General features: G+C 48.9%; 1 protein-coding gene across 2 annotated transcripts in view; it reads left to right on the forward strand.

Annotated features, from left to right (window-relative positions):
- Nucleotides 1-21,616, forward strand: part of SYNM (synemin) — a 30,883-nt gene that overhangs the window by 1,906 nt on the left and 7,361 nt on the right. For both annotated transcript variants that reach the window (XM_034939483.3, XM_034939484.3), the window contains exons 2-3: nucleotides 6,953-7,077; nucleotides 20,058-20,128. In XM_034939483.3, coding sequence (XP_034795374.3) covers nucleotides 6,953-7,077; nucleotides 20,058-20,128 — 196 coding nt within the window. The remainder of the gene's footprint in view (nucleotides 1-6,952; nucleotides 7,078-20,057; nucleotides 20,129-21,616) is intronic.

Below are 21,616 nucleotides of genomic sequence, written 5' to 3' on the forward strand. Positions count from 1 at the left end.
CTCACAGCACACGCTGACGTCAGATCTCTGCGTAGTGTAAAAGTTGTGGGAAAGTGGGGCCCTTTGGCAGGATGTTATTACAAGTGCAGAGTGATATAAACAGTTACTATTTCAGGGAAGCAAACCCTCTGACACCGGCGGGGTGACACCTGTGGCTGATGTAAACTATGCCCAGTCCAGCCCTAGCGTTTGGCCCTCGCCCTGCCCAGCCTCAGCCAGAATTGGAAATATTCCCAAATCACACTATCAGTAGTTCTCAAAAGGACAGATGGAAATAACATCTGCACAATTTCACAAATATTTTAAGAGTACAGTTTGCAGCTGTGAGTTAAAGATTTGAGACTGACTTTTAAAAATTAGAAGTGAGAGGAACATGGGGGTTGTCATATGGAATGACTGCGGTGATGTGACAGGTATCCACAGGTGATGAGTAAAATACCTGTTGATTCTCCCTGGGTCCCCAGCACTGCGCTAGACTTTCAGTATGCAAAGAGCTACAGGCTAGATGGGAAATCATAGAATGCAATATGGTACTACATTGGGATTTAATCTTTTGAGTTGTGGGTTTTATTTGGCTTCCGCCTCATAACTTTTCAAAGTGTTCTCTTGGGGCTTTGCCATAGCTAGAGCAGGGACAGGGACTGACCCAGTGTGTACCGATTTCCACTTGTGAGCACTTGTGTCCCTTCGCAATGACAGTGGCCAGGGGTCTGAATTCCACAGGTCCTATACTCGTTGCTGAGTGAAAGTTAAGAAGTGCCTTAATGTGGCATTCATGGAGATTTGATCAGTGGTTATTGTGACTCTCCAAAAAGGAGTATCTGTCAAACCTACTGCCCAGGGAACCCCTTTGTAGGGAACCCTCGCTACCAACTCAGGGGTCTGTGCTGTGCAGGCAGGTTTAGAAAATGCTGCTTTGAGCCACGCTGTGTGGACCAAATCGTCACCATGCGTTCACAGCCACAGCTCACTTGGCACATTTCAGACCTTCAAATTCTGGTTCCAGTGTTCTTTCTTAGCGGCAAAGCCCTTTTCCCCACTAATGAAACCTTCAGTGGAACTCGTAATGTGAGCCATATGAAAGCAGAGTTCCCCTGACTGGAGGAGACATGGGGACTTGAAGTGCAGTTAGAATCCTGTCCAGCCCTCCTTTGACACAGGGACTCCAGGGCCCACCGGGGAAGTGCTTTTCCTGAGGTCATACCTGCCCTCAGAGTGGGGCTGGGACCCCACTCTCCATTTGCCATCCAGTGATACCTCTCTCTTGTTGGAATTTGCTGCTTTTTCCTAAAAGCAAAGAGTGAGGAAAATGTCAATAAGGACCTGGTTTTTTTTTTTTTTTGGTTTTGGTTTTTGTTTTTTGAGACGGAGTCTTGCTCTGTCGCCCAGGCTGGAGTGCAGTGGCTGATCTCGGCACACCGCAACATCCGCTTCCTGGGCTCAAGTGATTCTCGTGCCTCAGCCTCCCGAGTAGCTGGGAGTACAGAATCCCACCACCCCGCCTGGCTAATTTTTGTATTTTTAGTAGATACAGGGTTTCACCATGTTGGCCAGCCTGGTCTCAAACTCCTGACCTCAAGTGATCCACCTGCCGTGGCCTCCCACAGTGCTGAAATTACAGGTGTGAGCCATGTGCCCGGCCATTTTTTTTTCCCAGTTCCAATTTGCAGAGGTTTTATTGCACTAAATGTTACCAGTCACTACCTTGTCCATATACTGAATCTTCCCTCAGTTAACTTAAGTCAACTCCATTTCAAATTGCATTCCAGAAGATTCAGCACCAATCACAGAGATGCTAAGAAGTATGTGAAAGAGGGAGTGTGGATGATTTAACCCCAAGCCTGTAATTTTTTTCGGGTTCTGTAGAAGCTTACTATGGGGAGAGTGAAAAAATCCTAAAAATGGGTTGCATTAGTATATGGTAATAAATATCTTATTACTAAGAGCCTTTAGCAAGTGCTTTGTGTGCGCCAGGTACCACAGATGCCCTTCACAAATATTCACTCTCAGTGCCCACACCAGTGTTAGGAAGTGGGTACTAATATAAGCTCCATTTTACAGAGGAGGAAGCTGAGGCACATAAGTCACCTGATTAGTAAGTAGTTAAGCCAGGATTCAACTCAGGCTCTAGTGCCTGAGCAACTGACCACTGGGCGTCCGTTTCTCTTTTCTGTCTGTTTGATCAGAGAGAAACCTTTAACCAGTATTCTTGCATTCATAGCATAATGATAATTGCTCTTCCTAAGGGCTAGCCTGAGGTACTCTGCTGATTTCTAGTCCTAAAATGCTTTTAGACCCCTCCAGCTGGCTGAATAGTTGTGGCATTAAAACTATTTTCTTTCATTTCTTTTTTTCTGTGTTCCATGTGCTTTAATGCCCCCCTCCCCTGGAGGCAGGAGCTGGAGGCAGTAGAGGGTGCTGCCACATTGTGCCCGGCTCTCCCTGCCTCTGGCTATAGCTTCTGTGGCTCAAGGGGGAAGATGCTTGCTAGGATTCTACTTGAGGGGAAACTGGTCCTTCCCAGATGGCCCATGCGCCTTCACTGTATGAGGCGGTAGTCATTGGCCTGCCCCAGGCCTGGCCTCAGATTTGCCCGAGAAGAGTTTGCTGAACTGACATCCAAGTTCCCAAATGTGATCTAGATCACTTAAAGCCTGAGTGACACACCCAGGCTGCAGGAGGGGGCTTCAGAAAACACTTGAAGACATTTGCGATAAAGTGGAGACCAGCTTCACCCTGCAAACACTGAGATTTTTGCTCATGAAAGTGAGCCCTTAGCTGCTGAGGCTGACTGTTTGGAAAAGGCTTCCAAGCCCCCAAAACATGATTGAATGAAAGCTTTTTGTAGATGGGAAGGTGGGGTGGGATTAGGATGGGATTAGCTCTAAGGGTCAGTGCTCTGCAGCTGTCCTACCTGGCCCTGAATTCTGACTCTGCCGCTCTTTGGGCAGGTTACGTTCCTTAACCTGTCTGCAATTCAGTTTCCCCATTTGTGAAACGAGGTACTGGAAGTAGCTCCCAGGGTGTATACAACTGGTTCATTCGTTCAGCTAACAGCCGTTGAGCATTTAGTGTGCCAAGCTCAGTTCTTCATGGTTGCAGATTCAGCAGTGAAAAATGCCACGTAAAACAAAGAAAGTCCCTTGACCTGAGAGGCCTTCAGGTGGAAACAGCGCGTGGTTTTTCGGGGATGCCTCAGCCAGGCTGCCGGTGTGGCTAGGGCACAGCGAACAGGGGGTAGAGTGGCCACTGCAGGACTTGGGCATTTACTTTGAGTGCCATGGGAAGCCACTGGAGGTTCTGAGCCGAGGAGAGTTGGGGCCTGGCTGTGGCTTAATGGAATCACTGTTGCTGCTGTTTTAAAAATAGACTGAGTGGACTCAGGGACGCCTTCAGAGACTGTCGCAGTAACCCAGGCAGGAAGTGCTCGAGGCTTGGACCAGGGGTCTCAGAGGGGGCCCTGCGTTCAAGTTGAAGCCAACGGCATTTGCTGCCAGATTGGATGTGATGGGAGAGGGAGAAATCACAGTGGACTTCAGGCGTTGTGGCCTGAGCAACTGGAAGAAGGGACTTTCCTTGTTTTACGTGGCATTTTTCACTGCTGAATCCGCAGCCATGAAGAACTGCGCTTGGCACACTAAATGCTCAACGGCTGGTAGTTGAACGAATGAACCAATTGTATACACCCTGGGAGCTACTTCCGGTACCTCTTGTACGCTCTACTGCAGGGCATTGGTTAGGAGGACGGGCCTGGGTGGGAGATTCAAGTTCCATGTACGTGTGTTCAGTTTGAGATGCTTCTTACATACCCACCTGGAATTGTAAAATATAACTTGAGTTCAGGGTGCTGTCTGGGCTAAGCTATAAATACTTCGTCGGCATCCAGTTCATGCTTCTTGTTATGAATACATTTAATTTTTGTGTGTAGCTGAAGTTATCACAGTATTTAAATCCCCTGGAGCTCTACCTTTCAAGGTTGCAAATGACAGTGATATTTGTGAACTGTCCCACAGGCTTGCTCAGTGAGCGGTAGCTCAAGTTTGGCTAAGAGAAAATTAATTATTTTGATACTGACAGCAGCATGCCTTTCCTGGTGTGGAGCAAGATTTCATCATCGGTTGTGATGCTGTCCAAAAGTTCTCTAAATAGCAAAAAGGTGACCTCTCTCCCAAGCTTTTGCAGCATTAGGTGAAACTGCCTCTGCTCGGGTGAGATGTAGCGTCCCGTGTCTGGGGCTCCAGTGCCTCTGTCCTGACCCACAGCTTGCAGACTGGCCAAGCAGAGCCCAAGTCTGAAGTTTTATTCCACAGCAGGGTTTGTTGTGATTTCTGCAGAGACCGCTGGGAGCCAGTTAAGTCTTATATTCCTGCTTCCAAACGTCAACTAATTTTCCTTTGACAATTTAGGAGGAGCTGACTCACATGGAAATGTGACTGAAACTGTACTTATTCCAGCTTCAACACAGTTTGATTTTCCTCTTTGTATTTTGTGGGTGCAGAACTATTCTGTGTGCTCTGGGAGGACTATCTTCCTGCACACCCCTTCCACGTGACTAGGCTTTCTTGACCTGCTCAGGAGGTTTGTGGTTGGAGAGCTTTCATCGTATTTTTTTTCTAAGCAGTTTAACAACATTTGAACTTCTTTGTAAGGAATAAATTACTATAAATTTTTAATTTGTAATAGTTATGTCAAATTTCCTATAGCAGGAAGGACACACATACATACATACATGCATACCTACAGCCCATCTTGTATGAGAACCTTGTACCTGAATTGTATTCCCTCTAAAACAGGGGAATGTAGGATTTTGACATTGAGATTTAACTATAGAATGTGTGAATATTGTGGCTAAATTGTGGCAGTGCTGTCACTTACATCAAGACTGGCAGTTGCTCTTTGGTGAGCTTCTCTGTTTGTAATGCCAGCTGTGGGATCTGTTATCGTTTTTCCACCCTGGGACATAAGCCAGTGATTTTTAAGTTTACTTCTTTGCTTTAAAAGCTAAGGGGTTTTAAACTACTTTAGGACCCTTTATATTCAAAGGGAACCTAACAGCCATCACTGGCATAGAAATAGAACTGTTATGAGAAGTGGGAATATTTATTGGCTGATCATGCATTTTGAAAAATGATAAATTCTGGCTGGGTGCGGTGGCTTGTGCCTATAATCCCAGCACTTTGCAAGGCTGAGGCGGGAGGATCACCTGAGGTCAGGAGTTCAAGACCATCCTGGCCAACGTGGTGAAACCCCGTCTCTACTAACAATACAAAAATTAGTTGGGTGTGATGGCAGGCGCCTGTATACAGTCCCAGCTACTTGGGAGGCTGAAGCAGGAGAATCACTTGAACCTGGGAGGTGGAGGCTGCAGTGAGCCGAGATTGTGCCATTGCACTCCAGCCTTGGTGACAGAGCGAGACTGTCTCAAAAAACAAACAAAAAACCCAAAAAGAAATTCCATGTGCAATCTTGTAGAGTTCATTCCTTGGTTTCACAGACATATTTATTGTGGACCCTCAGCATCTTGCCGGGTGCCTTTGGTGAAGGGATTCCAGCAGCAATCAACATAATATTCCCTCTTACCGTATTTGAATTCTACAAAGATAAATGTTTATAGGTCTAGCTTAGTTTAGTTAATGATGTTCAGAAATAATGTTACTTCCCATTACAAACCAGAAGTTAAAAGTACATGGACTTATTTCAATGTTTAAATACTTGCTTGGTTAATTGTTCCCCAGAGTAATTAACAACTAGGAAGAAAACAAAACTGGAAATCGGTGCAGCTGAAGCCCATATGTTTGTTTGAGAAGATACTGTCGACTTCAAATAGTACATTTTGAGGAGGGTGATATGATCTTGATCACTTCATTTTAAATTTAATTGAGCAGCTATGTGCTGTGTGACTTGTATGTGGTGGGCACTGGTCTATGTCTGGGATTCAGAAGGCCGCAGTATCTCCTTGCCAGGTAGAGAGGCAGGTCGGGGACCCGGCCAGGGGTGAGGGGAGCTGCGAGGAGCACCCAGGACGCCCTTACTAGCTGCACTGTGCAATTACGGTTCATAAAGCAGTTTTATTTATTTTTATTTTATTTTTTGAGGTGGAGTCTCGCTCTGTCACTCAGGCTGGAGTGCAGTGGCATGATCTTGGCTCACTGCAACCTCCGCCTCCTGAGTTCAGGTGATTCCTGTTCCTCAGCCTTCTGAGTAGCTGGGATTACAGGTCTGCGCCACCATGCCCAGCTATTTTTTGTATTTTTAATAGAGACAGGGTTTTGCCATATTGGCCAGGCTGGTCTCGAACTCCCGACCTCAAGTGATCCGCCTGCTTCGGCCTCCCAAAGTGTTGGGATTATAGGTGTGAGCCACCACGCCAGGCCCAAAAAGAAGTTTTATATCTGAGTCTGTATTTTGTCATTTATGCCCAGAATGCATTTCTCCCCAGATGATCTTAAAGTAGCTTTTCTAAGTGAAACAAAACTCTGTATCAGTTTACCTGCTTATTATTGGAGAAATCATGACTTTGGGGAGTACATTTCAGTTCAATTCTGAGTGACTTACGTTTTGAATATTGTAAAACCCCTGATTTCTAGTCTTGGCTTATTTTCCATAGCGTCTTAGTGACTGGTTTGAGGCACTGGCTTTCCTAAGCAGCCTGATGTCTGAATGGTAGAGATGATTTGAATAAACTCCTAAGCATTCATTATTAATAGAGAGTCTGAACAGAGAAGCCAGTGTCCTATCAAAATGTTCCACATGCAATAAAAAACTTCCATATGGAAGAGATACAACATTGGAAACCATCCTGCAAGTGACTGCATGTTTAATAACCCTGGGTGTTTTTCGGGTCTGCTAATAACCCTGGTCTGTTTTTCAATTCGATCCTGAATTGTTGGTACCTTCAGTTCGACCCAGTAAAGCTCCAGTTCTCTGCTAAAAGTCTGTCTATTCTCTTTAGAGAGCAATTGACTGCCTGGAGGATGAGAAGGCAACCCTCACCTTGGCCATGGCTGACTGGCTGCGGGACTATCAGGACCTCCTGCAGGTGAAGACCGGCCTCAGTCTGGAGGTGGCGACCTACCGGTAAGGAGACTGTGCTGAGTTGGCCTTGACGAAGCCATGGGGGTGTAACTTGCACATGAAGGAAACTGGTCTAGGGACCAAAGCCTTTGTGGAGTCCCTGTGGCTTTGTGACAAGCAGAGAGCAGCCCTTGGCATGGCCAGGCAAGGAGTCCGAGGCCAAAAGGAAGAGGAAGAGTAGGGCTTGCTTAGGTCACTGAGCAGGTGTCCGCAGCATGGGAGTAGCTGAGCCGTGCCCCCTTACCTAGTGTTTGTATGTTCTGGGGACTGCTGAAGAGCTTCACACACGTCAACGTGTTGGATCCTAGGAACTGGAGACTGTATTTACAGATGAACAGACTTTGCTCAGAGAAGTTACAGAACTGGAAAGTGGAGGGCCAGGATGTGTTAGTGTGTTTTCACACCGCTATAAAGATCATACCTGAGCCTGGGTAATTTATAAAGGAAAGAGGTTTAATTGACTCACAGTTATTCCGCAGGGCTGGGGAGGCCTCAGGAAACTTACAATCGTGGCGGAAGGCAAAGGAGAAGCAAGAACCTTCTTCAGAAGGTGGCAGGAGAGAGAGAGAGAGCTCAGGGGAAACTGCCACTTTTAAAGCATCAGATCTCATGAGAACTCACTCCCTATCATGAGAACAGCGTGGGGAAAATTGCTCCCATGATCCAGTCACCTCCCACCAGGTCCCTCCCTCGACACGTGGGGGTTACAATTCGAGATGAGGTTTGCGTGGGGACCCAGAGCCAAACCGTGTCACAGGATTTGGACCCAGGAAGTCTGTGTCTATCTGCTTGATTGTTGCTTTGAATCTCAGGGCTCTGATGCCACCCTGTGTGGGTTTGGCCCTGAACTGAATCTATTCCAAGAGATTAGCATGGTGCATGCTAATGTAGGCCAACTGGCTTTATGTATCAAGATGTTGACTTGAGTTCAAGGTAACCAACTCTGATGAAAAGGTCACAAAGCGCTCAAAGGGGCTGGGTGCTGGGTGGGGCAGAGAATGGAGTCCAGTCCCCCTGGGTGTGGCCTGCAGGCCGGCAGAACAGTGCTCCTCCCCTCCTTGGCATCACCCCTCCCTTCCCCTGGGTGCCAGTGGGTCTTTGATTGAGGTGGTGCCCCTTATTTCCTGGCAGCTCTCATGCTCAGGGCAGCTATGAAGGAGCCAGGGTCTGTGACACTTACAGTGGAAGGAGTTTTAGAGACGCAGGTGCCCAACTTCAGGAACGCTAACAATAGCCAGCTTTACGGTGTCCTTACTGCCTGCCAGACGTGGTGCTGAGTTCTTTGCCACTATTCTCTGCTCCGAGTCAACTCTGAGGTGGGCACCACTCTCCCCTCTTAGAGGTGAGAGAGAGAGGCCGGGAGGTTGGGGCTGCAGGCTGGTGAGGGGCAGAGGCAGCCGGGTCTGGTGCCAAAGCTGTGCCATCCCCACCAAGCCGTGTAAAAAGGGCACAGTGCCTGCTCCGTTCCCGGGATTGTGGAACATGTGGCAGTGGAGGGTGTGAGCAAGCTGTGGAAACCGCTTTGGCAGAAGAGTCAAAGTCTGGTCATCAAAGCCATGCTCCAGTGGTGTCTCCTTCACAGGTGGGGGATTAAACCTGGAGAGGTTAAGAAGGGGACCAACTCCCCTGGTGAGGGGTAGAGCAGGGACCATCCCCAGGCCTAGTTCAGCACATCTTGTAGGCTGCCTCTGTAATCTTCTGATCATGATTTTTTTTTCGTTTTTTTTATTATTTTTAATTTTAATTTTAATTTTTTTATTTTATTCTATTTTTTTTTTTTGAAATGGAGTCTTGCTCCATCTCCTAGGCTGGCATGCAGTGGCACGAGCTCAGCTCACTGCAACCTCCACCTCCTGGGTTCAAGCAATTCTGTTTCAGCCTCCTGAGTAGCTGGGACTACAGGGCCCCTGCCACCATTCCTGGCTGATTTTTGTATTTTTAGTAGAGACAGGGTTTCACCTTGTTGGTCAGGCTGGTCTCGAACTCCTGACCTCAGGTGATCCACCTGCCTCTGCCTCCACAAAGTGCTGAGATTACAGGTGTGAGCCACTGTACCCGGCCCTGATCATGATTTTTTGCTCTAAGAATATCAAGGTGGCCTGAATTGCTTTGATGTCTATTAAAAGGGTATCTGGCTGATACGTTGCTTGTAGTTTACATTGCAGCCTGGGCCGGCCTCACTGTCTTTATTTTCTGGAAGACTTACATCAGCCAGGGTTCATCCGAGCCCTCACTCCCATCAGTGAAGAGGGAGCAGCTCTATCAGGCAGCCGCTGGCCTGGGCCCCAGGAGGCTGCTAAGGGGTGAGGCCTTCCCAGGGACATGGAGTCCATGGAGGAGCCACGGCTTCACCGAGGGATGAATTGAGGGGTGGTCCTGGGGCTAAGGCCGTGAGGGCCGTTCTGGATCCCCCATTTGAGAGCCTTGCTGCCACTGAGGGGCTGGTGGCCGGGGCTCAGAGAAAGGGGAAAAGATGTTGCCAGACTGGACTTCCCAAAGCCCATTGTTGGCATTCTCCTTGGAAATCTTGTGGGGTGAACAGTTGCACAATTAAATTGGTAGGGCATTGAAACACACGTTGAGTTAGATGATCTGAACTTTAATATGGAAAACTTGAAAACACTCGGGCTTTATTTGGGGGAAGAAAGCATTAATCAGGAATTTTTCATTTGTGAGTGACAGAAACTCTCCTCAGACTGCCCCAAGTCAGAAAAAGAATTTATTACTCATATACCTGAAAGTCTTGTGCTGGTCTACTCTGTGTTATGAAGGAATAACTGAGACTGGATAATTTGCAAAGAAAAGAGGTTTATTTTGGCCCGAAGTTGTGCAGGCTGTACCAGAATCGTGGTGCTGGCATCTGCTCCTGGTGAAGCCTCAGGAAGCATACAGTCATGGTGGAAGGTGAAAGGGCAGCAGGCATGTCACATGGCAAGAGAGCGAGCAAGAGAGTGGGGAGGTGCCAGGTTCTTTTTTTTTCTTTTTGACATGGAGTCTCACTCTGTCACCCAGGCTGGAGTGCAGTGGTGCGATCTCGGCTCACTGCAACCTCTACCTCACGGGTTCAAGCAATTCTCCTGATTCTCCTGCCTCAGCCTCCCGAGTAGCTGGGACTACAGGCATCTGCCACCATGCCTGGCTAATTCTTGTATTTTTAGTAAAGACGGGGTTTCACCATATTGGCCAGGCTGGTCTTGAACTCCTGACCTTGTGATCCACCCGCCTCAGCCCCTCAAAGTGCTGGGATTACAGGCATGAGCCCCTGTGCCTAGCCGGTGCTGGGTTCTTTTAAACAACCAGATCTCATGTGGACTCATAGAGTGAGAACTCACTCATTACCGAGAGGACAGCACCAAGCCATTGATGAGCGACCCCCCCCATAACCCAAACACCTTCCTCTAGGCCCCACCTTCAACACGGAGGTCACATTTCAACATGAGATTAGGAGAAGACACACATCCAAACCGTATCAAATCCTTAGTTTCAGGTACAGCTGGTCCACATGGCGGGATGGTCTCTCTCTTCTGGACTCTTCCCACCACGTGGCTGGGTGGGGCCCGAGCAGCTCCAGGCTTAGGGCCACCCAGTCATCCTCTCGGCCTCTCCATCTCTGTTGGGTCATGTTCCTGCCTCTGAGCCCATCACTGGCCAGAGGAATGAAGGGCTCTAGAGCTTTGGGGTGGGGTCCCAGCCTCTTATGAGTCACATGGACTGAGACTGGGGTGGTGGGAGTTACCCCAAATCAGGCACTGTTCTAGGGCAGATGCCAGGCAGGCCTGGAAAACTGACTTCTGTGTGTTAGGTAATGCCCCATGCCAGATGAATCTTTTCCCTGCAGGGCAGTTGGATTTTTCTATTTTCTTTCTGTAATAGTTCCCTGAGTTAGAATCAGGAAACTTATTTTGTGCCTTGCCTTTGGAATTTTGAGCTCTTTTCTTCCCTACTTCGTCCTGCCCCCTGTTCTCCATCCTGAAAAGCCAGTGTAAACATGGGCATCCTGCCTGAGAGTCTGGGGCCTGCCTTTTTGGTAGGGTATTCACAAGCCATGGGCCCAGCTTTTCAGGGCATCGATCGCGAGCCGTTTCTGCTCACTGTCAGCAGTCTGTCAGCCAGGACAGAGTTTATTTTGTCTGTCTATGGCTGGCATTTCCCTAACCCGATTATGGATTGATGTGGCCATCTCCTAGGAATTTAGGAGCTACTCGTGCTTTCAGGGGAGCAAGCGATGGATTTCACTGTACCTCTTTCTGCTGTCCAAGTTTGCATGGGGAAAATGAGGACCCTGCCAGGAGCTTGCCTGACTGGCCCTGCCCCGCTGCAGACTCCCAGCCCTGCTGGGTAGGATCGCTGCAGGCCTCCCGCCTCTGTGCTCCGGTATAGTCTCGGAGATGCCCGTTGACGAAGAAGACATACAGATGGTTGAATAGAACCCATTCTTTTGTATAAGCCAAAAACTTAGCATTTTTGAAAATCACCAGTGCATGTCTGGAAGACAAACTCTCGTCATCCTCGATGTGAGTCTTGCTCAGTAGTCTGCACTGCTCCGGTTCGGAGGACAGGTGTGAAGTTCCTGTTTGTGTTCGTGGACTTGCGCTCTTCTGACCCTTATTCTTTAACTAAAGTGCCCATTTGATCTCTGCAAACCTTGACCCACCTGTGGTGGCCGTTGCCCCAGAATTGCTGAGTTGACCGTCATCATCCTGTGGCTTATTGGTTCTCATTCACATGCAAGGGAAGGGACTGTGGCTCTTTAATGCTTAAAGCATGTTTTGCTGGGATTTGTCCATTGTCCCAAGGACTCTCAAATGTACTGAACACCTCCCAACCCAGATCTTTGGCCCTTCTAGGTGACTGTCACGGGGAAGGAGCAACATTAAAGTAATCATAAAATAATATAATTGTATACTTGTAATTTCCAGAGAGTCTTGCAATTTATAAATAAATATATAATTTAATAAAATAAACATAAGATAATAAAATTAAAACAAAGCAAACCTCCAAGAGTCTAAGACTGGGATTTTGCCTTTGGCCAGTGCATGGCCAGGGAAGCTGCTGGCACCTCGCCTGGCAGGTGAAGATGAGATCGAGACCTCTCAGCATCCTAAGACGTGCAGCACCATCCCTCCCTTTCCTCCTGCATTGCGGGTGGCAGTGAGCGGGAGCTGTGGGGCTGGGCGTGGGGCCATGGATACTGAGAAGAGAGGAGACACACCCTGCCTGCAGCTGGCACCAGGCTGTACTGGCTCTTGTCTCCTGTCAAGAGTAGCTGCAGTTGTGTGGGGCTCGAGGTACTGATCCATTTGCTGTATGATCACAGGGTCTTGCCTGGAGTGTGCGTTTTATTGCACTAGCAGCAGAATGGTAAGGGAAACATGCTCAGGGACAGGGAGGGACTGCACCTGCGAATTTCCCGGCCCTCAAGATTCTGATGAGGTTAGTGACAGGTGGAACCGGCACAGTGGTTTTAAACCTCCCTGGATGATTGTCAGGTACCACCAGGGTAGAGAATCCCTGGTCCAGGGCCTCACAGCTCACAGGGCGGCAGCATGCACATTGTGAGGCATTGCAAGTTTGTTGGGAATGCAGAATCTTGGGCTCACCCAGACATACTGGACCGAAGTTGGCCTCGTAACAAAATCCCAGGTGATTCGTGCGCACACTGCTGTTGGCAGAGTGGCCCAGGCGCAGGTAAGTGCTAGGTCTTCTCACAGCAGCCTGGAAGACGAGATGAAGGATGGGTTGATGGAGGAGAGGGGAAGCAGTCACAGTGGGAGGCGGGGCTTGCACCAGGACCCACGCGCCAGTCTGGGCTGTTTGCAGTTGCATGTGGCAGTCCCCTTAGAGCTGCCCTGGGCCTGTCCGAGGTCACAGAATCCTGTGGAGCCATCTAGAGAGGCCACACTTTGATTAAGAGAAGGTGATGACTTGGATTGGACAGAATCTGAAGCTCTGAACACCTGAGATGAGCAACACAACTCATTCCTTTTAAGTCTTGTTTTGCAGAGTCATGTCAAAATGAATACTTTATCTAGTTTTCCCAACATTTTGTTATGAGAATTTCCAAAGATAAGAAAAGTTGGAAGAATAACGAATGCTCCATTTGAGTTCTCCAGTGAACATGCGACTACATTTGCTTTATCTCATGACTGGCCACCCCGTGTCATCATCCATCTTACTTTCTGATGCATTCCAAAGTAGGTGCCATTATCTCTGACCATGAATGGGTAACAGGGAGTGACAGCTGCCTTCTGTTTAGTACCTACCATGTGCTAAGCGCTTTGTAGACTGTATCTGCAATTTTTATAGCTTCACCAAAGAAGCTTTTTTTCCATGTGATGACACCCACGTTCAAGGAGGTTACTTAAAACGTTACACAACTCATAATTGGAGAGCCCGAGATTTTAACTTCAGGCCTTCACCCAAGGCTGTTCCCTCCATGCCCTGTTGAACGTGGAATTAGAAAGGAGCTGGATGTACTGGGATGCTGGGCAGATGATGGTGTGGACCTAGTCCCTGTCCTCAGTGGTAGGATGATGATGTGTCAGGTGCAGTGGGAGGGAGGCTGATGAGGCATGCAGGGAGGGCTTCCTGAAGAGGCAATGCTTGATTCTTGTAGGAAGAGAAGCTGGAAATGACTTTTTGGAAAGGGTTTTCCAGGCAGAGGGAATGCCAGGGGGAGGCCCTGGGGACTGAGCTAGTGTGGTATTTATGACAGTGCCAGTCTCTGGGCAGCTGGGCTTTGGGGGCGTGTCATGGAGGGCCACGTGTGATGGGTGGGTAAGAGCCACACCTGCCCTCAGCCTGCTCTGGAGACACTTGATATGCAGGATACGATGCTGCGTGGGGGCCTGCAAAGACACCGCCAGTGTGGGCTTCACGTCAAGGAACATGGGCTGTAGATGAGGCAGCATGGATCTGGGGAGCCTGCCACACAGCAGGGAACCCGAAGGGCTGCAAAAGACTCCAGCACGAGGCTTCTGGTGATGGGGAGGGAGTTGTGAGAATCAGGGGAGGCTTCTAGAGGGACTGAAGATTGATGAAGGTCTTGAAAGACGGGGAAGTGTGAGCAGACACAGAGGAGAGAGGGAGAGGGACTGTAGGGGGTAGTGTGGCAGGAGGGACACAGTATGTTGAGGTAGAAAGTCAAGCGTATTCCAGTAATGGAATGCACATTCCTAGGGGGTAGTGTCGATGGTTCACTGCCCCCTAACAGGGAAAGCTATCCATGGGTCACTGCCGGATGGAGCACTTCAGACTGAGGTGATGAGAAGAGATTTGCAAAGGGATGTGGGGTTTGGGCCTTTGGGTGGTGGGGGAAGTGGGGAGATGGGAATTGGACTGGCAGAAAGGAATCAGGAAGGAGCTCCAGGTGGGCAAGTTTGAATAAGAGAATAAGTTGAGGGAGGAACTTGCAGGGGGAGTGAGGAGAGGTCTGGGAATGAGGCAGAGTGCAGGGGCCTTGAACGCTGGGAAGCTGCAGTGGGGCTTTCTGTGGCATGCAGGGGCAGTCCCAGGGCCAGCACTGTGGAGGGGGTAGGTGGTGCTGGGGAGGCAGCTGCAGGCAGAGTGCAGGAGGCCTGCAGTGCTGGGGTGGATGGGGTGTCTGGGTGGCTGCAGGGAGGCTTCCAGAGTTTCCTGCAGTCGCTAGCGCCCAGGCGTGCAGACCTGATGGAGGTGGCTGTGGTAGGAGGGAGGAGCCTGAGGGGCTGAGAGGTAAGGAGGTATGAGAGACACGTGCCGCTGTCACTCGCTGCAGGCTAGCACAGAGTCGGTAAAGCAGGTGCTTGTGAATAATCGGATGATAATTGATGATGAGATGGTGAAAACCCTAGCAATGTCCAGAACCTGCAGCGCCCCAAACCCTCTCACTGCCGATGTGAAGACCTGGTCCAGATCCTACAGAGTGAGGACGTGCAGAAGCACAGATAGAAAAGAAACAGCTTCCCCATACACACACTCAGCATAGAGCCCAGTCATCAGCAAGAAGCTGTTAGAAAACAGAACCTTTCAGAAAAGATACTCAATATTGAAACAACAAATGCAAGAATACCCAGGGGTAGACAGTGCAGAAACCATGGAACAGAAGGATGCAGAAACAGTGTGCGTGACATGAGGCCCATCCTAGGTTTCTGGTCTGGAAGACAGACAATGTGGTCTCTGTAAGAATCCAGAAAGAGGCTTTTGTGTTCTATGTTTTGGGGATGAAAGATATGATAATTGTTCTAAATTTCACCTGAAAGAAAAAATGGAAAGCTGGGTCAAAATGATTTTTCAGTAGAAAAATCGAAGGAGGCCTTACCTCGGCAGATAGGAAAATGCAATGCAGCGATTTATTTACTGCCTGGGGCCTTTCAGGCAAAAGTCCTTTTAAAAGGTTAGGTTAGAAACAACAACATCAAAAAATATTGTGTGTGCTGGGAAGGGCATGGGAAGCTTCCTGTTTCTTCTTTCTGATCCCAGTTGGCAGAAGCAGCGTGTTTTAATGGAGAAAAATATGATGTCTCTGGTCTCCGTGTAGACTGCTAATGTAGCAACACGGAGGACTCCTAGTGTTTACATCTCATCATTCTAGTGATATTTCTGATTGCTCCATTATTTTTTAGGCCACCTGTACCTTTTCACGTGTCTATTCAAAGGAAAACGTTTCTTAGGGGTTTCCTCAAGGTTTTGCAGAAGTACATTTTGTTTTTTTAAGTTAGTTCCCACCTTTTTTTGGAAGACTTATAAAAATGTGTGAACACTGAGACTTATCTAGTTACTAGATAAAATACTTGAAGGGAATAAAAATCTTGTAGTTTTAAGAATAGAGTTGGGCATGGTGGCTCACGCCTGTAATCCTAGCACTTTGGGAGGCTGAGGCAGATGGATCGTTTGAGCCCAGGAGTTGGAGACCAGCCTGGGCAACATGGTGAAACCCCATCTCTACAAATAATACAAAAACAACTATTTGGGTGTGGTGGCACGTGCCTGTAGTCCCAGCTACTTGGGAGGCTGAGGTGGGAGGATCACCTAAGCCCGGGAGGCAGAGGTTGCCGTGAGCTGAGATGGCACCACTGCACTCCAGCCTGGGCGACAGAGCAAGATCCTGTCTCTACATAAATAAATAAATAGAATATATAATTGAAAGGATCGACCAATACCTTTGGTTGCTGGTCAAATAAATGAGTTAACATTCAGTTAACCATAAAATACAGATGGTCCACAGTCCCTTCCCTTGTTGACTCATTTTAGTTAGCTGGAAATCAGTTTTCTTTGGAGGATGTGGAAGGAGGTGGGGACGGCGTGATCGCTGATGTTTAGTGAGCTCTTACTCTGTGACAGCCATGGTTCTGAGAACTTTCTGCTTCTTGATTAATTCCTACTGCAAACCTGTGAGTTCTCTCCATTTCAGAAGTAGGGAAACTGAGTCACAGTGTGTTTGAGCGGCCTGCCAGGGTCACAGAACTAGGAAGTGGCAGGTCCCAGATCTGAATCCAGACATCCTGACTCCAGAACTTTGTCCTGCGCTTGCTTCCTCTCTGTTTTATGAGTAATGTTTGTCTCTGTTGATTATCTGGTTTTTTTTTTTTCAGTCTCTAGTATTGACCTAGAGATGGCTCTGGAATGTGGTTGAATACTGACCCCAGAAGGGATGCCCGGAAATGGCCCAGCACTGCCACGTTACCTCCTGTTATCCTTCCTGTGAAGTCGGTGGTCGCCTCACCTTTCCCGTTCAGGTGGCGTTGCTGGTCATGGGAGTGGAACTCCCCTCTGCCCCCTCCCTTCTGTTCCCTGGTCTTCCCAGTGACTGACCAGCCACGGGCCCGCATCTGGGGTGACCCAGGCAGCGCGTCCACTCTGTGTGGAGCTTGGCTTCCTCTGTCACAGTGAGGAGTCGAGGGAGGCGGTTCTGCGGCTCCTTCTCCAGCTCCGGAGCCTCCCTTTCTTCTCTGCACTTCTCCACCAGCTGTTTGCTAGGAAGCACCCCGTGAATCACCCACAGGCCCCGGCCCCGGCCCCGGCCCCAGCAGGCTCCCGCACAGACACGGCTTCTGGGAACATCCTGACAGTGCCTCATTTATGGGGCTGCACAGAGCAGTGGCCTTGTGCCCACAGTGCTGAATCACGGCGGATTGTTCAGAAATTCCATTAGGATAATCTATCCCAGACAGAGAGCCTTGCCTTGGGGCCTGCTCAGGACGCCGGGTGGCCCATTAGGGCCTGGCGCCTGGCCAGAGGCCACATTACAGCCGGCTTCTGCACTGTGGGTTTGTCCTGGGCTCCTTAATGAGGCCAGGGACTTGAGTTTTCTTGCACTTTTGCTTATTTTCCTGCGTAAGGGGCCACCAACCTGTGGAGCTGTGTGAAATGCCCACAATAGCCCGTGACTCAGGGGATTGGCATTTCTCACAGTCCCCGAGGCTTGGGGGCAGATTTCCTCCACCACTCTCAAAATAACCAGGTTTGATTGCAGCCTCAGAGAACATGCTACCCATTTCTTAAAGTGGTACGAACCTGTTCCTTAAAAATGTCCCTTGCAGAGCTTTAGAGGAAGTCGTGGTTTCTGGCTTCTCCTCAGAGTCTTGTTGATGCTTTCGCCGTGTACTCCTGGGGCTGTGCGGAAGGAGGGTGCTGCCATTGGGCTGGATGTGCTACCCAAAGCATGAACTCAATGGCCAGTGCCCAGCCGGGTGCTCACAGATAGTAAAGGTGACATGTGTCCCTGCCTGCTAGGATCCGGCCATTGAGAGGGACACAGATGAGGGATAGCTCCTTCTGCAGCAGGAGCTTCTTACTTATAGGACAGCTCTGCAGGGCCATTTTGGATGAAATCACCAAAAGAATTTATTTTCATTAATATGGCCCGGAGGGTCTATCTGTAGGATTTGTGCTTTCTGAAATTTGTATGCAATACCATGGTCCCTGGCCTCACTGGGAGGCCTAGCGGTATCGCAGGGGAGGGGGCTGAGAGCTCAGGCTGCCTGGGTTTGCATTTTTCTCTTTACTGGTGAGCTGTATGCCCTTGACCAAGATGCTGTCTCTGCACCCCAGTCTTCTCACCTCTAGAGCGAGGATGCAGCCACAGGCCCTGTGTTGGGGGTGGCTTCGACGGTGTAAGTACATGAGTGACCACAATGCCTGGTGCTCAGTGTCAGCCAGGGATGGTAAAGGCCTAGAAAGGGGAGGCTGTGGGGCTGTATCTTGTCCCCTGAACCGGGCCAGAAGCCCCACGCAGGGCTGGTGCCTGTTTCGTGTGGGTCCTGAACTCTATGAAGGTTTGGTGATGCTTTGGAATTCTGGAAGAGGAGCAGAACCATTCCCCTTGGAGGGTGGGGAAGACGTATTTTTCCCTGGACAGCAACATACCTTCCGTTCTAACTTGGGCAGCTCAAGGGAGAGGCCCCGTGGTACCCGAGGTTCACAGCTGAGCCAGGCCGGGAGGATCTGAACTAGAACCTAGTCTTTCTCCCCACACCCTGCTCTAGCTCCTCAGCTGTAGGACGCCACCCCTTCTGCTGCCGTCATCCTGGGGTGCAGACCCTTGGGGCCTGGCTTTTACCCCGAATGTTCCTCTGATTATATAGACCTCAGAACTTTCTCAGCAGTGAAAGCTGTTTGCGTTCCTGGAACCTACAATGCTTGGTCATGAGGGTGTGGGATTAATGGGTTGGTGTCCTGTTTCCTGGCCTCTGCCCTGAGCGAAGGGCTGGGGCTCTGGGCTCGGGCCTCTGCACATGCCCCGTCCACACACAAGCATCCCGCAGTCACCGCGCCGGGGCAGGCCCGCTGTGTGCGCCTTCGCGAGAGTGCCTCATGCCTCCTTTGCTTTCTTCCAGCTGCTCACAGGGCTCTCATGTTCCTGGGGCTCACCATGTTTCAACAGATGGAAATACAACTCATTGCAGTTTGTCCAAGCTGCCAAGTCCCTGCTCGGGTGTGGGCACCCTGCTCTGTTTTTGTGCCCAGCTCTCAGCCATAAGATTGGCATTTCTCAGTGGGCTCTTGTTCTGGATGCCTTTTGCCGTGTGCGGTGTATTTCTTGGAACCGGAGTTAGTGACTTCACATGTTGCTCTAGCAACTGAGAAACTGTTGCACCCAGAGCTGCCAGCAGCCCAAGGGGTCTTCGTGAGTGACTGGCTGACAGGCATCCCGGTGCTAAGCCCCTCACCAGCAGGCTGGGTCTGCTGGGACCACTCTCCTCAGCTCTGGGATCTGAAGCAGTAGACGTGAACAACCTAATGAAACGTCTATAATTTTAGAACTTTGGCGCAGACATAGTCAAAGAAATCACCTTGTTGGGTACTTCTCACCATTTTATTAAAGGAGATAACAGGATGCCAATTTGGATGAAGTGAGGCCCCTGGGGGTGGCATGGGGAGGGGCTACTGACGGGGGGCGCTTTAGCACTACCTTTTCCGTCTGCCTGCCTTCTACTTCTTTTTGTTGTCTCCAAGGTGACCCCCTGGAATGCAGTTTGAAACCACAGATGCAGTTTGGCTGCCTTACAAGTGTCAGTCCCTGCCCGTCTCCTGGTCAGCCCTCTGCAAGCTGCCCCCCCAGCTGTGACTCCAGGAAGACACCAGTGGGGGGTGTAGCTGCTCTGGGGCCCTCTAGCCTGGGGCCCACATCTTTCCAGTGCCCCCTTGCTCCTGCTCCTCTTCACCCTGGACTGAGAAAGCTTTCTAGAAGGGCTTGGCTCGCCAGTACTGCCGAAGCCCTGGCCTGGTCATTTTGTTCACTGGGCTAGTAGGGGTTGAGTGCCATGCTGGGCGCCAGGGATGTGGCGGTGAGCAGAGCAGGTGGCCTGGCCCAGGTCTGCTGAGGCTGGTGGGTGGGCTTGCCAGCCCTATGGTGCAGCCCTGCCCAAGTCTCCTCTTCAGGTAGAAGTCCTAAAACAGGTGACACTATGGTCATTGGCCACATACCACATGATACGTTTTATTAGAGGCACTTCTTACTCTTTCATTTCCTAATGAATTATGTTTTTAAATTATTTTTACAGGGCCTTATTGGAAGGAGAAAGTAATCCAGAGATAGTGATCTGGGCTGAGCACACTGAAAACATGCCGTCAGGTAAGTAAAAGCTAATGATCTAACTTAGCTTTAGGCATCTGAACTGTTTATTCTGTGGCTAGATAGTAAAGCACCATCATCGGGAAGAACGGGTTAGATATGGTGTTTAGATAACAGGAGTTCATCTCTCATTTAAGTACCAAATAGATTTTAGTTTAGTGTGACATAATTTCAATTATGTGAATGAGAATGTTTGGGAAGGTGCTTGATAAACTTGGTCCCTCTCTCGACAGGATGCAGGAGCGGAAGGGGCTAATGGCACTGGGCAGTGTGAGGGCGAGCAGGAGTGCACCTGAACTTGTGTTTCACACCCCTGGAAGGGACACTCCTTCCATTTCCAGACCAAGGGGTTATGGTTGTTACACCTGTAGAGGGAGGTATGGCCTTGGATGGCAGGCAGGCAGCACTCTGGAACCTGCTACCCTAACAGGAAGAGAGATGGGAGTAGTTACATTGTTTACACCACCCTAGGTTGTTGTGAGCAGCTCAGGAAAATGTGTCCTGGTGCCTTGAAGACTATCTTATTCAGGCCAAGAGCCTCAGGACAGGGCCCATCCTTCCTATGGCTGCAGAACTGACATAAGATCATTAATGTTCATTAGAAAGATCCTAAGAAACTGAGGGATAACTTGTTTTTTAACCTTTTGAAGCCCTATAGAATCTTGAAGAGCTCTGGCTAAGCAAGTGTCAATTAAATTATGTATAGAATGTTGAGTTCACACCTTAGGCAGCATGGTTTTAGTCTTCATTGTTTCTTTTAGGCACCTCATGGATTTGACATGTCACTGGGTTGAGAAGAATATTTGGGTTCTAATCATCTATAACTGGAAGGGATCTGGTCTTAGACAACATGCAGCAAATTTTCTTTCTAATTTTGAGAGTAAGTTTGAAAAAAGCAAAGGTGTTCATTGAAGGGTAGGCATTGGTCTACCTGCCTGGCATCAGTTAACGTGTGACATCTATAAAACAAGAATTAACTCCCCAGATTTCAAGGTTTACTTAGTTACCTACATTTTTAACCTGTGGACACCTAAGTTTGGACATCCATCATGTAACCTAGAGAGAGGGGAGAAGGAAGAAAAGGGCCCAGGAGCTCCAAGGAAGACCAACAGTCTAAGCCAGGGCCTTGCTCAAATTTTCCCAGTTGTGATTTTGGGGCCGAGGGAGAGCACACGGAGGGGCTAACAGCTGTTGCTATTAACTTGCTTCATTAATTCATTCATTCATTATTTTTCAAGCTTCTTGAAGGAAATAGAGACTTAATATTTGTAAACTAAATTTATTCTGGCAATTACATATTATGCCAAAAGCTTTAGAATAAAAATTACTAGTTGGGAATTTTTATTAGACTTTGAGCTTCTAGATAGTTCTGTTCTGTTGAGTAAATGTACAGATAAGTTCCTAGGTAGTGAACTTATCAATACTTGTTAGTGTGCTTGTGTTTCTTTTATAATATTGCATAAAATAATGTTGGCCGCTTGCCCACTA

Source organism: Pan paniscus, chromosome 16 (genome assembly GCF_029289425.2).
Source record: "Pan paniscus chromosome 16, NHGRI_mPanPan1-v2.0_pri, whole genome shotgun sequence".
NCBI lineage: Eukaryota > Metazoa > Chordata > Mammalia > Primates > Hominidae > Pan > Pan paniscus.